Source organism: Mercenaria mercenaria, chromosome 10 (assembly GCF_021730395.1).
Source record: "Mercenaria mercenaria strain notata chromosome 10, MADL_Memer_1, whole genome shotgun sequence".
In the NCBI taxonomy this organism is placed as follows: domain Eukaryota; kingdom Metazoa; phylum Mollusca; class Bivalvia; order Venerida; family Veneridae; genus Mercenaria; species Mercenaria mercenaria.
Window position 1 is genome coordinate 8,207,293 of NC_069370.1, and position 15,991 is coordinate 8,223,283.

A 15,991-nucleotide genomic window follows, 5' to 3' on the forward strand; every position below is an offset into this window, starting at 1 on the left:
AACAACAGATGTTAATATGAAGTACTGTAATGCCAAAATAGAGAACTAGCTGTGAAGTATTAATTCATAGCTGTCCAAGTATGACAGCTGAAATAAATATTCAAAGTACAGTATTCTATAATGTGATTATTTTCAGAATGAAAGAATTTACAACCAAAGAAAGAAATTTAATGTACCATGTTGACATGTCAAGTATTCTGCAGCTGTTGTGCTTATCCCAGACCACAGTGTGAAATTTTGTTAAACTACTTGGGTTTGTGCTCCTTGATGATTGACTAAAGACAAAATGTCCAAAGTCAATGATTCCTCAGTGCTGATCTTGTCAGCAAATTTACACTTGCAGAGAACAAGTCCGTACTGATACAGATTTTGGGAACACTGATTTACTGATTGTCATGGCTAAAATACTGTTAAAGGATGTTTAACCCATATTAAACTAATATTTCCATTATACTTTGGCATATAGAAATACATGTGTATTGAATATTTCTGGTTTTCAGCTTGTTCATTCTAATCATGGCTTGTTGACAACTGTTGGGTATCAGCTGGGACCAAAGAAGCCTGTTGTATATGCTCTAGAGGTATGTCATATATTTGTTCTATGTTGACAACTGTTGGGTATCAGCTGGGACCAAAGAAGCCTGTTGTATATGCTCTAGAGGTATGTCATATATGTGTTCTATGTTGACAACTGTTGGGTATCAGCTGGGACCACAGAAGCCTGTTGTATATGCTCTAGAGGTATGTCATATATTTGTTCTATGTTGACAACTGTTGGGTATCAGCTGGGACCACAGAAGCCTGTTGTATATGCTCTAGAGGTATGTCATATATTTGTTCTATGTTGACAACTGTTGGGTATCAGCTGGGACCACAGAAGCCTGTTTTATATGCTCTAGAGGTATGTCATATATTTGTTCTATGTTGACAACTGTTGGGTATCAGCTGGGACCACAGAAGCCTGTTGTATATGCTCTAGAGGTATGTCATATATTTGTTCTACGTTGACAACTGTTGGGTATCAGCTGGGACCACAGAAGCCTGTTGTATATGCTCTAGAGGTATGTCATATATTTGTTCTACGTTGACAACTGTTGGGTATCAGCTGGGACCACAGAAGCCTGTTGTATATGCTCTAGAGGTATGTCATATATTTGTTCTACGTTGACAACTGTTGGGTATCAGCTGAGACCACAGAAGCCTGTTGTATATGCTCTAGAGGTATGTCATATATTTGTTCTACGTTGACAACTGTTGGGTATCAGCTGGGACCACAGAAGCCTGTTGTATATGCTCTAGAGGTATGTCATATATTTGTTCTACGTTGACAACTGTTGGGTATCAGCTGGGACCACAGAAGCCTGTTGTATATGCTCTAGAGGTATGTCATATATTTGTTCTACGTTGACAACTGTTGGGTATCAGCTGGGACCACAGAAGCCTGTTGTATATGCTCTAGAGGTATGTCATATATTGTTCTACGTTGACAACTGTTGGGTATCAGCTGGGACCAAAGAAACCTGTTGTATATGCTCTAGAGGTATGTCATATATTTGTTCTATGTTGACAACTGTTGGGTATCAGCTGAGACCAAAGAAGCCTGTTGTATATGCTCTAGAGGTATGTCATATATTTGTTCTATGTTGACAACTGTTGGGTATCAGCTGGGACCAAAGAAACCTGTTGTATATGCTCTAGAGGTATGTCATATATTTGTTCTATGTTGACAACTGTTGGGTATCAGCTGAGACCAAAGAAGCCTGTTGTATATGCTCTAGAGGTATGTCATATATTTGTTCTATGTTGACAACTGTTGGGTATCAGCTGGGACCAAAGAAGCCTGTTGTATATGCTCTAGAGGTATGTCATATATTTGTTCTATGTTGACAACTGTTGGGTATCAGCTGGGACCAAAGAAACCTGTTGTATATGCTCTAGAGGTATGTCATATATTTGTTCTATGTTGACAACTGTTGGGTATCAGCTGGGACCACAGAAACCTGTTGTATATGCTCTAGAAGTATGTCATATATTTGTTCTATGTTGACAACTGTTGGGTATCAGCTGGGACCACAGAAGCCTGTTGTATATGCTCTAGAGGTATATCATATATTTGTTCTATGTTGACAACTGTTGGGTATCAGCTGGGACCAAAGAAACCTGTTGTATATGCTCTAGAGGTATGTCATATATTTTTTCTATGTTGACAACTGTTGGGTATCAGCTGGGACCAAAGAAACCTGTTGTATATGCTAGAGGTATGTCATATATTTGTTCTATGTTGACAACTGTTGGGTATCAGCTGGGACCACAGAAGCCTGTTGTATATGCTCTAGAGGTATGTCATATATTTGTTCTATGTTGACAACTGTTGGGTATCAGCTGGGACCAAAGAAACCTGTTGTATATGCTCTAGAGGTATGTCATATATTTTTTCTATGTTGACAACTGTTGGGTATCAGCTGGGACCAAAGAAACCTGTTGTATATGCTAGAGGTATGTCATATATTTGTTCTATGTTGACAACTGTTGGGTATCAGCTGGGACCAAAGAAGCCTGTTGTATATGCTCTAGAGGTATGTCATATATTTGTTCTATGTTGACAACTGTTGGGTATCAGCTGGGACCACAGAAGCCTGTTGTATATGCTCTAGAGGTATGTCATATATTTGTTCTATGTTGACAACTGTTGGGTATCAGCTGGGACCAAAGAAACCTGTTGTATATGCTCTAGAGGTATGTCATATATTTGTTCTATGTTGACAACTGTTGGGTATCAGCTGGGACCAAAGAAGCCTGTTGTATATGCTCTAGAGGTATGTCATATATTTGTTCTATGTTGACAACTGTTGGGTATCAGCTGGGACCAAAGAAGCCTGTTGTATATGCTCTAGAGGTATGTCATATATTTGTTCTATGTTGACAACTGTTGGGTATCAGCTGGGACCAAAGAAACCTGTTGTATATGCTCTAGAGGTATGTCATATATTTGTTCTATGTTAAGCTGGTAATAGCACTCTTCTTTCAGAATAATCTTTCACTGTTTGTAGGTGCAGATGGAAATGCCTGACTATGAAGTATCTGTTTTGGTGGTGATTTGATTCCACACCTTCAATAATTTTAGGTTAAACCAATTTATTTTAGCTTGATGGTGAGGATATGGGGACTCCGTGGCCGAGTGGTAAAATTGCCCTTTACTGATGTTGGTTTGAACTTTTCATGGGTGTATGATTCTTCATGTAAGGAAGCCATCCAGCTGGCTTATGAAAGGCTGGTGGTTCTACCCAGGCACAGATCCATGCATGAATCAATGCCCAGAGTAGCACCTGGGGTCTTCCCGCACCATCAGAAGCCAGGAAAAGTTGATTGACATATGTTCTATATTGTATCAGTGTGACTCTTAACGAAAACCAAGCAAAAAACAGCTAGTGATGACTTCGTTTTCTTGCATACCATATAACACAAATAGAAAAAGAAAATTGAGCTGCACCATGAGAAAACCAACAAAATGCATTTGCGACCAGCATGGATCCAGACCAGCCTGCACATCGGCACAGTCTGGTCAGGATCCATGCTGTTCGCTAACGGTTTCTCTAATTGCACTAAGTTTTGAAAGCGAACAGCATGGATCCTGACCAGACTGTGCGGATGCGCAGGCTGGTCTGGAACCATGCTGGTTGCAAATGCACTATGTTGGTTTTCTCATGGTGTGGCTCAAATAAAATAAAAGGAACAACTGTCTTTTAAGCGCTACACAAATTTACAAATTCATTCTTATATGTTGTCTGTTACAATGTTGTTTATAGCAAAATTGTCGTCTTACACCCTAAGTTGTAAAAACAATTTCAGCCAGCACCTCTGGAAGACACCAAAAACTCCTGGCCTATATGCAAGAAAACATAAAACAGAGAGCATATGAGTGTGATGAGGTATTGTAGGAGCAGTGTGAACAGTTTCTAGGAGCAGAACGTCAAGAGCTGACCACAAAAAAAGTGCTTTTGTGTTGAATGAACAATCTAGATTTTGAATATTTTGATAGCACTCTGAATTTAAGGTGAAATTAATTTCAGTTTGGAGATTTCTTTGCAGTAATTCTTTTCTGAGACTGGTAGTATGTTATGTGTTATCAAATAAAGAGATTTTTGTTGTGTATATTTTTAACAGGGTGCTATTGCCATTGCGGGAGCATGTGTACGCTGGTTAAGAGATAACCTCGGTATAATACAGACCTCACAAGAGATAGGTAAGCTTTCAAACAAGGCATGCAGACATGTTTTGTAATGCCAGAAAAGTGGTCTTTCATGACAGGCAGTCTTTATTCACAGGTTAAAAATGTATATAGCACATCTGTATAAAAAAAAAAAGAAAAAAATTGACACGGTATTGTCTATACTTGATCAGTAGCGTGCACCAAGATTTTGTTAGGGTCGATTTCTCTTCAATACAACATGAGCTACAGCATTTAAACTTTGTACACTTATTCATCATTATTAGCTAAATAAGTAGAATGTCCCTTGATGTGTTATGTGTTTACCTTGTCTGGACAACTGCTGCGTTACCACCAGCACGAATTACATCAAACTTCACAGAAACAGTATTTGTCAAGCCTAGTTTAACATATGGGCATATTCAGGTTTGATGCTTTTCGGCAGAACACATAAAATTTTATAGTGTTTTAGCCATTTTTCTTATATATTAGGGCAGATTTCCACTAAACCTCACAGGAGTGATCAGTGCCAACTCTGATTATGCGTATTATTGGCTAGTTCTGGTTCAGTGATTTTAAGGAGGTAGGATACCTTGTTACAAGGGTAAATTCAAATTAGTTGAACCGCAGCATGTTTTTGTATTTCGTGTAATATGAAGTTTTAACTGCTACAATCTCAATTTCGTTTGTCTCTGTCCCTTCAAGTTCAATTTTTATCCAGGTTTGAAGAACATGACCCTCCAAAGGTATTTCATATTGAAAGAAGAAGGAAAATACGGATATTTAACACTTTTCAGTGTATTTTAGTTTCATTGATATCCGTAGAAGTCTGCATAATTGATAATTTTACTGGTATGCACGTTATCTTTCTAATATAAGCCTAAAATGTATATGTCGCGGGGCTCGTGTTTCCATGGTAACGCATTTTCTCTCATTTTTAAACAACTATGTATAAAAATAGGGGTTTTCGACGGCTTCAGTGCCATTCTGTTAATGACCAACATGAAATATTTGGGTAATATTATTAGCAAAATACCAAGCACTCTACATGGTACCCTATTTTTCTTAAATTTTAAAGTAACCATGGCAACAGAGATGTTTAAAATAGCTTATATCTTGCTGTTAGTCGTAATTTCTTTAAAAAAAATATTTATTAAGATTATCTTTCTAGTTGATGTAGCTTTAAAACATATTATTTCTAACGTAGGTTACATTTTCGTGTTATTTGCATTTATTCAAACAAATTTCACAGCTTAGAATACGTACAGCAGTACCCATCGTCTGCTACTTTTCATGGAAAAATCGTTCAGCGTGCTGCTATTATTCTCATGGATATTGTTGAAATGAAAATAAAAAGCCGAATCTGTGTTTCTTAAATAGACCAGTGTCAACGCTTTTGAATTTTACATTTAGATACATAGGTCACGGGCTTCGTTTCCATGGTAACATCAATTCAATTCAAGAAACCACAATTTTCTACTGAAATTTGAACAATTTTAGATCTTAGTTTTAGTATGTAAGTAGCAAATTATAAATGGAACCTGAAAAATAGGTATTACAAATCAAACTGCTAGGCTTTTTATTTGAAAATGGCCGTAACAAGTAACCTTTCACCCAACTATATTCCAAATAACATTGGTTGCCATCATCCATTTTCTTACATTCCGCATAACATTTCAATATAACTACATAAAAGAAGCAAAATATTGATTATTATTCAGAGCAAAAGACTCATAAAAAATATTTCAGCAAATAATGGTTATTTGAAAATAGTTAAAATAAAGAAAATGTACAGAATTACGTACTTTCAAGATAAAAGCTATTAATTTTGCGCGGTAACTGACACGTAACGTCATGACGTCAATGACGTCATTTTAAGGCAACATTGTTTTGAAGCGTTTCTGCGGCAATTTATTCATTATTTCTGCATTATTAAACCATAAAGCATCAGATCGAAGACAAATTCATGATTTGTTTTCAGAAGAATTAATATACAAACACATTTAGTTTGTCGTAAACGTCGTCGTAAATCGTCACATTAGCTTCCGGTTGGACATGCGCACATACAAATATGAAGGTAACCTACCTCCTTAAGCTGCTTTATGGACCTTAATTTGTCAAATTTTGATATTTTGGCAACTTCTTTTACAACAGTGGGCAGAATTTCACCAAACCTTACATGACGTGTCAGTGCCAAGTCTAGTTATGCATATCTTTGGCATGTTCCATTTCAGTGATTTTCAGTAGAGTTATGGCCCTTGATTTGTTGTATTTTACAATGTTTTACACTACTTGCTTAATTTCATCAAACCCCACAAGTGATTAGCGTGAGGTGTAGTTGTGCATATCATTGTCGTGTTCTTATTAAATTATTTTCAGTGGAGTCTTGACCCTCGATTTGTCAAATTCTTTTATCTGTGTTACTTCTCTGATATCACTGGTTGAAATTCCACCAAACTTCTCTGGAACTCAACTTCCAAGCCTAATTGTATGTCTAGTTGTAATGTTATGGTTCAGTGATTTTCTCTGGAGTGTTTGCCCATAACTTTTCACATTTTACAATTTTTGCTTGGTAAGTGGTGAGAGACATTTGCTTTTGGTGAAAAACAGTTTCTTGTTTAATTTATCAATGCTATCTTTATTTGCTTCCAGAGAAGCTAGCAGAGAAAGTGGACAGCACACATGGTTGTTACTTTGTGCCTGCATTTTCAGGACTTTTCTGTCCGTACTGGCAAAATGATGCCAGAGGGTTAGTATGATTTGTTAGAGTCATTAACAATAAGTCACTGAATGTGCATCCATGACACGTTCCTTACTTGAGTATAAAATAAAATAAAAAAAAGTTCCACAAATCTGTCTGTAAATTTTCTAGATTTAGAAAACCTTACTTTTAGATGTCGTTCTATAAATGTGAAGGGGACATGTTGGTATATTGTCAGTTATGATTCCCTCACAACTACAAAGACCCTTATGAAGATTGCAATAAACAAAAAAGCTCTATTTCTGAATTGAAATGAATTGCTTTATAAGATTAAGACTGGAAAGTACAGCATTATTGAACAAACTAATAATGAGCCGTGCCATGGGAAAACCAACATAGTGGGTTTGTGACCAGCATGGATCCAGACCAGCCTGCACATCCGCACAGTCTGGCCAGGATCCATGCTGTTCGCTAACAGTTTCTCCAATTACAATAGGCTTTAAAAGCGAACAGCATGGATCCTGACCAAACTGCATTGATGCGCAGACTGGTCTGGATCCATGCTGGTCGCAAACCCACTATGTTGGTTTTCCCATGTTTTTGATGACGGAGCTAGCCTTTTTTCATTGGTTGGTAATTTTAACAACATGCCTTTTACAAGTAACATTTGGTTTACAAAAATTTCCATCATTCTACAACAAGCGTTTATCTCGGACGACTATATAAACAGATTCATAATGTTTCTATAACTTTGCTTTTCAGTATAATCTGTGGTTTGTCACAATTCACAACAAAGGAACATATTGCCAGAGCAGCACTTGAGGCAGTCTGCTTTCAAACTAGAGAGGTATTACGTTGTTATACAGGATGTAGGACCAAAACCCCCACTTTAAACAAAATACCCCTTGCTTAGTTTGACGTAGGTGGACAAAGTCCCTAGTTGATTTTAGAATTAAAAAAAAAACAACAACAGAAATCACAAAATAACAAAATGAAATTTTTAAAGCGACAGTCAGTTTTTAGCTCACTTGTCACAAAGTGACAGTGTGAGCTTTTGTGATCACGCAGCGTCCATCGTCCGTGCGTGCGTGCGTCCGTCCGTAAACTTTTGCTTGTGACCACTCTAGAGGTCACATTTTTCATGGGATCTTTATGAAAGTTGGTCTGAATGTTCATCTTGATGATATCTAGGTAAAGTTCGAAACTGGGTCACGTCCAAAACTAGGTCAGTAGGTCTAAAAATAGAAAAACCTTTTGATCTCTCTAGAGGCCATACTTTTCAATGGATCTTCATGAAAGTTAGTCAGAATGTTCACCTTGATGATATCTAGTTCAAGTTTGAAACTGGGTCACGTGCCATCAAAAACTAGGTCAGTAGAGGCCATACTTTTGAATGGATCTTCATGAAAATTGGTCAGAATGTTTATCTTGATGATATCTAGGTCAGGTTTGAAACTGGGTCAACTGCCATCAATAACTAGGTCAGTAGGTCAAATAATAAAAAAACCTTGTGACCTCTCTAGAGGCCATATTTTTTTCATGGGATCTGTATGAAAGTTGGTCTGAATGTTCATCCTGATGATATCTAGGTCAAGTTTGAAACTGGGTCAACTGCGATCAAAAACTAGGTCAGTAGGTCTAAAAATAGAAAAACCTTTTGACCTCTCTAGAGGCCATATTTTTCAATGGATTTTCATGAAAATTGGTCTGAATGTTCACCTTGATGATATCTAGGTAAAATTCGAAACTGGGTCACGTGCGGTCAAAAACTATGTCAGTAGGGATAAAAATAGAAAAACCTTGTGACCTCTCTAGAGGCCATACTTTTCATGAGATCTTCACGAAAATTGGTGAGAATGTACACCTTGATGATATCTAGGTCAGGTTCAAAACTGGGTCACGTGCCTTCAAAAACTAGGTCATTAGGTCAAATAATAGAAAAACCTTGTGACCTCTCTAGAGGCCATATTTTTCAATGGATCTTCATGAAAATTGGTCAGAATTTTTATCTTGATGAATCTAGATAATGTTCAAAACTGGGTCACATGAGCTCATAAATTAGGTCACTATGTCAAATAATAGAAAAAATGACGTCATACGTTTTTGCCCATAGTCTACTACATGGTTCAGTTTAGTTTAGTAAAATTATTTTTCTTACACTGATCCAGAAATAACATTTACCTCATGTGTTGATAATGCTCGGGGATAATAGCTGGCATTCTGTTATTCAGGTAGGAAGCGTGGAAATAATGGTTGTTTGATTTTCACTTTCAGAGGATTTTAACTTTTAATCCAGGTTACACTTCTGACTCTACCCTTCAGGCTTCTGAGCTCATTAGATGATTATTTCATTTGTTAAATATATTTAGAACTGATGTATGTCTTATAATATTTTAAGAACTGTGTGTGTGTTTGGGTTTAACGTCTTTTTCAACAATTTTCAGTCATATAAATGACGGTGTCTGCTTGTAGCAGTGAGCACAATGCCCAACTTCATAGTGCTGCCTCACTGGAATATCATGCCGTAGACACATGGCATGATACCCCACCCAGTCACATTATACTGCCTCTGGGCTGACCAGTCCTAGCACTATCCTCTTAATGCTGAGCGCCAAGCGAGGAAGCTACTAGTACCATTTTTTATACGCCCGAAGGGATGTATTATGTTATGACGCTGGTGTCCGTCTGTCCGTCCGTCTGTCCGTTAGCAATTTCATGTCCGCTCTGTAACTCTTGAACCCCTTGAAGGATTTCAAGGAAACTTTACACAAATGTTCACCACACCGAGACGATGTGCAGAGCGCATGTTCCGGATGACTCGCTTCAAGGTCAAGGTCACACTTAAGGGTCAACGGTCATATATGACTTTGCTTTTTGTATATTGCTCTGCATTGCAGTGCTCTTGTTTTTATTTGGCAGATCTCTTTTTTGTACTTACAATAATTTTTTTTTTAGGGAAAAACCGAGACCACTTTTCTGTGGTACAACATGGATGGTACCTCCAATTTTAAGGTGTATTTTTACATACCTGTACCTGATAAGGATTTTTTTGTAGACTTTGAATATTTTTTTTGTGGACTTAGATTTGTTTTTTGAAGTTTTCCTTTTGTTGTTCCAGTCCTTTGGGGCTACAACAGTCAAGTTCTTAAGATTTTGCTCCCATCCTATGATGTAAGTCTTCGGGCGTATATTGCCCCACTTGGCGGCGCTCTTGTTACGTCTTTGGTATGACGTGGCCGGGGATCGAACCCAAGACCTCCCGCTCTCAAAGCGGATGCTCTACCTCTAGGCTACTGAGGCAGTTACTATTTTAAGAACATTACTGACGCTACTACTGTAAAAGCACATATTTTCGCTGGGTCAGAATTTGTGAATTTGAAATTTTGAGTATGTTCGCGAGGTTTAATATTAGCGAAATTGTAAAAATGGTATCCTACTAGATTTAGAATTATACTAATGGTGAATATTTACAAGAGGATTAATATTCGTGAGATGTAGGAAGAATATAGTGAAAATAAAACCCTACCAAAAATTCCTGGTTCTACAGTATAAACAAGGACAGGTTAAGAATAGAAAAACATTACATTCTGGGTGTTTGTGTAGGTTTTTTTAGGAAAAAAAGCCCCCAATCCATTTGCAAATTTTTGATCTTTGGAAAGAAATAAACACGAGCAGTAACAGATTGAAAATGTTCAAATTAATTTTAGTTTTGATATTTAAGATTCAGTGGCTTATAGGAACTACCAACTGGGAAAAAATATACTCTGTTTGTTCGGATATTATTTTTGAAATTGGGGAAAATATCATTTTCACATTGCTGGTAATATCTGGTTACTTGACTTATATTGAAAGAATTATCTAAGAATTATCCTTATTAGTTGATGTCCAGACAACTGATATGATATTTTTGATTTCAGTGAAGCAAGTCTGCGTTAGTATATATAATAATATCAAAGAATATAATTGAGCCGTGCCATGGGAAAACCAACATAGTGGGTTTGCGACCAGCATGGATCCAGACCAGCCTGCGCATCCGCGCAGTCTGGTCAGGATCCATGCTGTTCGCTTTTAAAGCCTACTGGAACTGGAGAAACTGTTAGCGAACAGCATGGATCCTGACCAGACTGCGCGGATGCGCAGGCTGGTCTGGATCCATGCTGGTCGCAAACCCACTATGTTTGTTTTCTCATGGCATGGCTCATATGTATAAAAGGACTTGTTTTTAAAAATCGGTAGAACTGTTTTGATATAAAGTCACAGTGTCAAGTGTTACACATTTTGTATGTCACAGTGTCTAACCGGTATATTACAGTTGCTGGAAGCTATGAACCAAGACAGTGGTATACCTCTCAAGTCTATCCAGGTAGATGGTGGAATGACGGCCAACAATCTCCTCATGCAGATACAGGCAGATCTTATGGGGATAAATGTTGGTAGGTCAGATTGCATATCCCTGAGAATCTTATACTATAGATAAGAAGCTATCTCAGTTTCTGATTTGTGCCTAACCACTGATTTTACATTGTTTGCAAAATCAGTAAAAGTTGCCAGTATATTAAACAATGTTAGTGCACAAGAATTTTTGAGTAATAATTGAACTTGTTCTGCATCCCATTTTCTTATATACGTATCTGGCACTTATGATATATTAAGGAAATTGCACTTTCCAGAATGCCCATTGCAATAAAGTTCAAAATATTTTTTTCATTAAGATATTTGCAGAGTGGCCAATACAAATTTTCTTCATTTCTTCTTGACAATCTATCTAGGTCTCTTGACAATATGTCTAGAAAATAAAAAATTGATCCATTTTCTGTATGCTGCTTGAGAGTAAGTGTAAAATGAATCAAACTTTGCTGATACAGCAGCCTTAAAGACACAGCCCGTCTGCCTACATTATGAGAATTAACTAGTGTTTAATACATGTGTCTGTGGATCAGTACTGCCTGTTGAAAGTGTATTGATATCTTGAACCAAACCCAACTTTTATATTTTCAGTTCGTCCATCAATGCCGGAGACGACAGCTCTAGGAGCAGCGATGGCAGCAGGACATGCTGTTGGAGTTTGGAACCTGGAGAATGAGGACACAAAGGTCACAACTGATGCGTTTGTATCGTCTATCACCGAGGCGGACAGGGATGATAGGTTTGCAAGATGGAAGGACGCAGTGAAGCGTTCTATGCACTGGGTGCCCTCTAGTAAACAAGAAGGTAGGCTTAACACTTTTACTTCACTTAGAACTTATTTACTTTCAGTTTTTCATCAGTTGTATTGGTCAGAAAGGTAAAGTATCTAGATGAATATTAGATCTTAATATTACTTGAGTATTTTATACATAACACTGTCTACTGGTCAGCAAATTTCTAATTTACATTTACAGTTACAAGTGAAGGCTGTTTTTCAAAAATTAAAAAAAAATTGATGTTAAGTTGGAGGCATCTCCCTTTGAACCCTGGTCAAGTGTGTATGTTTGACAGGCTTCGAACCGGAGTGTTCAGGTTAAAGTTTAATCTACCAAATCCGTAACAGGATTTTTCTTAATAAATTTCGGCTTCATTTCACAAGATCCATATAATTATAGGATATACATTGTTCTAAAGGCCATAATGCTGGTAGTATGATTTTGTTAATTTTAAAAATAATAATGTCAGTTTAATGGCTAAAAATGTGAACATTATTTGTTATATTTACTTATTATATATGTTTTTATTGCAAGCATAGGCAGACGAACGACGTTGTTGGATGGACTGGCTGGAGGGTTTTATATGCTAGGCAGCCTGACATTATTGTTACTTGCCAAATCTATGCAACAAAGATGATGATATCTACATTTAGGTGCCATATTGTTCAAATTTTGCTAGTCTATTAGTGACAACAGTTTGTATTGACATGTGCACACACTGTTCACACCTAGGAGCTACAAGACAGAGCTTGGAGAACAGAGTTCCTACCAGAACAAAAAATAGTTCATGGACTATCTTTCAGTTCATATCTGAGGATACTATGAAATAATCATTATCCTCGGAGGATTAATTTTTATGGATTTCAGGGTTTTAATAATCCACAGAAACAAATCCCACCGGCGACCAAACAGAATTCCCATTTATTTAGTCTTCCAAAGTTGAAAAACCACAAATTTATGTCCACACGAAACAGCCTTCTTAGCCAGCATCATGAAATTGTATGCCCACCAAATTAAATGATTTCTCTAGAAAGCATGGAGAACAGCATACTTGTCTTATCTAAAAATAATTTACGGATGAAATTTTAGTACATATTACATAATCGGGGTTATTTATCTGAGTACAATTATTGATGTATATTTGTGGGGAATCCCATGTTTTTTTTCAGTCTTATAAATATTTTATTGTTTTGTAATTTGAATATGTTTTACTATAATGCATACTTTTTAAAGACAATGAAATAAACACATACTCGTATGAACAGATAGTTTATAGAGAATACAGAATGAAATTTTAGCCTTAAAATATGGCTACTTATTACACATATCTGTGATTATGATATATATTGTGTTAAATACCATGATATTTCCTGTGATTTTTATGTTGTCATTGCTCATTGATCAAATTTTGAAATATTTAGTTGTGCCAAGTTTTGATTGTTGATAATATTTAAGAAATAATAAGTTCCCAAACGTGGTTTGTCGTAGAATAACCCGAGTTTTGAGTTCTTATGCGTAAGAATATATCATGAAGGCTGTAGGTCTGAGTGATATATTGTTTCGCATAAGAACGAAAAACTCGGATTATTCTACGATAAATCACGCTTGGGAACTTATTATTTCGATTCTAACATGAAGTACTAGTATCAACAGTGTTAGAAAAAATGATTACTACTTTTTACGAATGTGCTACGCACCTGGATTGGATGACGTCATTGCATGCAAGTGGTTTATTGCAGAATAACCAAAGATAGATTTTGCTCTACATGTATATAGGTTATTCGCAGGTCGTGTTAGAATTTGTTTGAATTCTGTTTTCTGTCTCAAGATAAACAGTTGAACTCCTCTCAACCAGATTACAGAATAAAAAAGAAAAACTTACATCGAGAAGCTTTCCTGTTTTCTGTTAACATGCAAGGTATAAAAACGCCCACCTGGGATGATTTGAAGCCTACGGTTTGATAGTCCAGCACCTGACCACTGTACTTCAGAATCACTGCTATCCCTTGAAATGTGTCAGCATAAATGGGTCTAAATCATGTACCTGAAATATGCATTTGGGTTGTATATTCTTGCTTCTGCTTCACATTTCTTACATGTTTATGCTTCCATGCTTTAATTAATGATGAAACCCGGGGATGCATATTATTTTGCTCATGTCAGTTTGTCCATAGACCATTTGGTTTCTTATCAGTTGGGTCTACAGTAAGCAATTGTTATATGGCCAACATTTGACCTTTGCTAATATCAGGGTCGAAGGTCAAGGTCACAGTGGCTGGGACAACTGAAGAAAACTTTGTCATATGGCCATCAAACTCCCTAGGATGATTCCCTATGGTCAGTAGATGACTTCTTGTATTTTAGGGGTCAGAAAGTCAAAGGTCAAGGTCACAGTGACAAGAGAAACAAAAAAGCCACACCTAGTTACCTTTGACAGGCTATCATAGGTGCATATAAACAGCTGTTTTTAGTATAGTATGTAACATTTAAAAGGGTCTTTTTTAATATGTGATTGTGTTTAAACTTGTTCAGAAGATTCTTTATCTCTTAGATATTTATTTATTTATTTATTTGGGTTTTACAGCGCACCAACACAGTATAGATTATATGGCGCCAAACAGGACTACAAATTTTGGTTCCATATCTCATTTACATCGAAATTAAAACATGAGGTATGGAATCAAAATTTGCATACCTGCTGGAATCACAGAGTTACTGCAAAACCAAGTGTTAAGACCCTTTTAGTCACCTCTTACGATCATGCAAGGGTAAGGCAGTGGTTCCAATTCTTTTCATACACAGATCGTCCCAGAACCATATGGGGTTATCTCTTAAATATAAAAAGTTAACAGTGTTTATAGTGCAGACAATATGGTCAGTTTTTAGTAAGTTTTGTGTTCCATCTAGTTATTTTACTTTGAAAGGCATTTACAATGTACCAGTATATTACCATGTGTATAAATTTTGCTTTTCTGACTCTTAAATTCTTGCCAATCTTCAGGTTTTATAAAATATGTCAAAATGATAATACAGTCAAACTTGATTTGCTCGAAATCAGATAATTGGAACTACGCTAACTATGCTCTTTGCTTGAACTCAACGTCAGGTCCCAAAAATCCCAATGTTGTATATTGATCAATGGCTTAAACTACTGACAATTTGAACAAATTTTGCTGGTCCCATCGTGGTAATGTGAACAAAGTTTGACTGTATAATAGAAAAACTAGAAAGATTAATTAGTATCAAGTCACTATCATTTAGGATTTTGTAATAAGTCTTTTAGTTGCTTATTAGCTCACCTGAGCACAAAGTGCTCAAAGGTGAGCATTTGTGTTCGCCCTGTGTCCTTCGTCGTCCGTCAGTCGTCCGTCCGTCGTCGTCAACAATTTGACTGTTAACACTCTAGAGGTCACAATTTTGGTCCAATCTTAATGAAACTTGGTCAGAATGTTACCCTCAATAAAATCTTGGATGAGTTCGATATTGGGTCAACTAGGTTTAAAAACTAGGTCACCAGGTCAAATCAAAGGAAAAGCTTGTTAACACTCTAAAGGTCACAATTTTGGCCCAATCTTAACGAAACTTGGTCAGAATGTTACCCTCAATAAAATCTTGGATGAGTTAGATATTGGGTCATCTGGGTTTAAAAACTAGGTCACCAGATCAAATCAAAGGAAAAGCTTGTTAACACTCTAGAGGTCACAATTTTGGCCCAATCTTAATGAAACTTAGTCAGAATGTTACCTTAAGTAAAATCTTGGATGAGTTCGATATTGGGTCATCTGGGTCAAAAACTAGGTCACCAGGCCAAATCAAAGGAAAAGCTTGTTAACACTGTAGAGGCCACATTTATGACTGTATCTTCATGAAACTTGGTTAGAATGTTAATCTTGATGATCT

General features: G+C 36.7%; 1 protein-coding gene across 2 annotated transcripts in view; it reads left to right on the forward strand.

Annotated features, from left to right (window-relative positions):
* LOC123561012 (glycerol kinase-like) overlaps window positions 1–13,046 on the forward strand; it is a 30,501-nt gene extending 17,455 nt beyond the window's left edge. Inside the window, exons 11-17 of one of the 2 annotated variants that reach the window (XM_053552231.1) lie at window positions 501–581; window positions 4,165–4,243; window positions 6,860–6,956; window positions 7,671–7,755; window positions 11,221–11,341; window positions 11,907–12,119; window positions 12,626–13,046. In XM_053552231.1, coding sequence (XP_053408206.1) covers window positions 501–581; window positions 4,165–4,243; window positions 6,860–6,956; window positions 7,671–7,755; window positions 11,221–11,341; window positions 11,907–12,119; window positions 12,626–12,630 — 681 coding nt within the window. In that variant the 3' untranslated portion in view covers window positions 12,631–13,046. The remainder of the gene's footprint in view (window positions 1–500; window positions 582–4,164; window positions 4,244–6,859; window positions 6,957–7,670; window positions 7,756–11,220; window positions 11,342–11,906; window positions 12,120–12,625) is intronic. The other variant, XM_053552230.1, reaches the window with a different exon arrangement.
* Window positions 13,047–15,991: the final 2,945 nt, after the last annotated feature.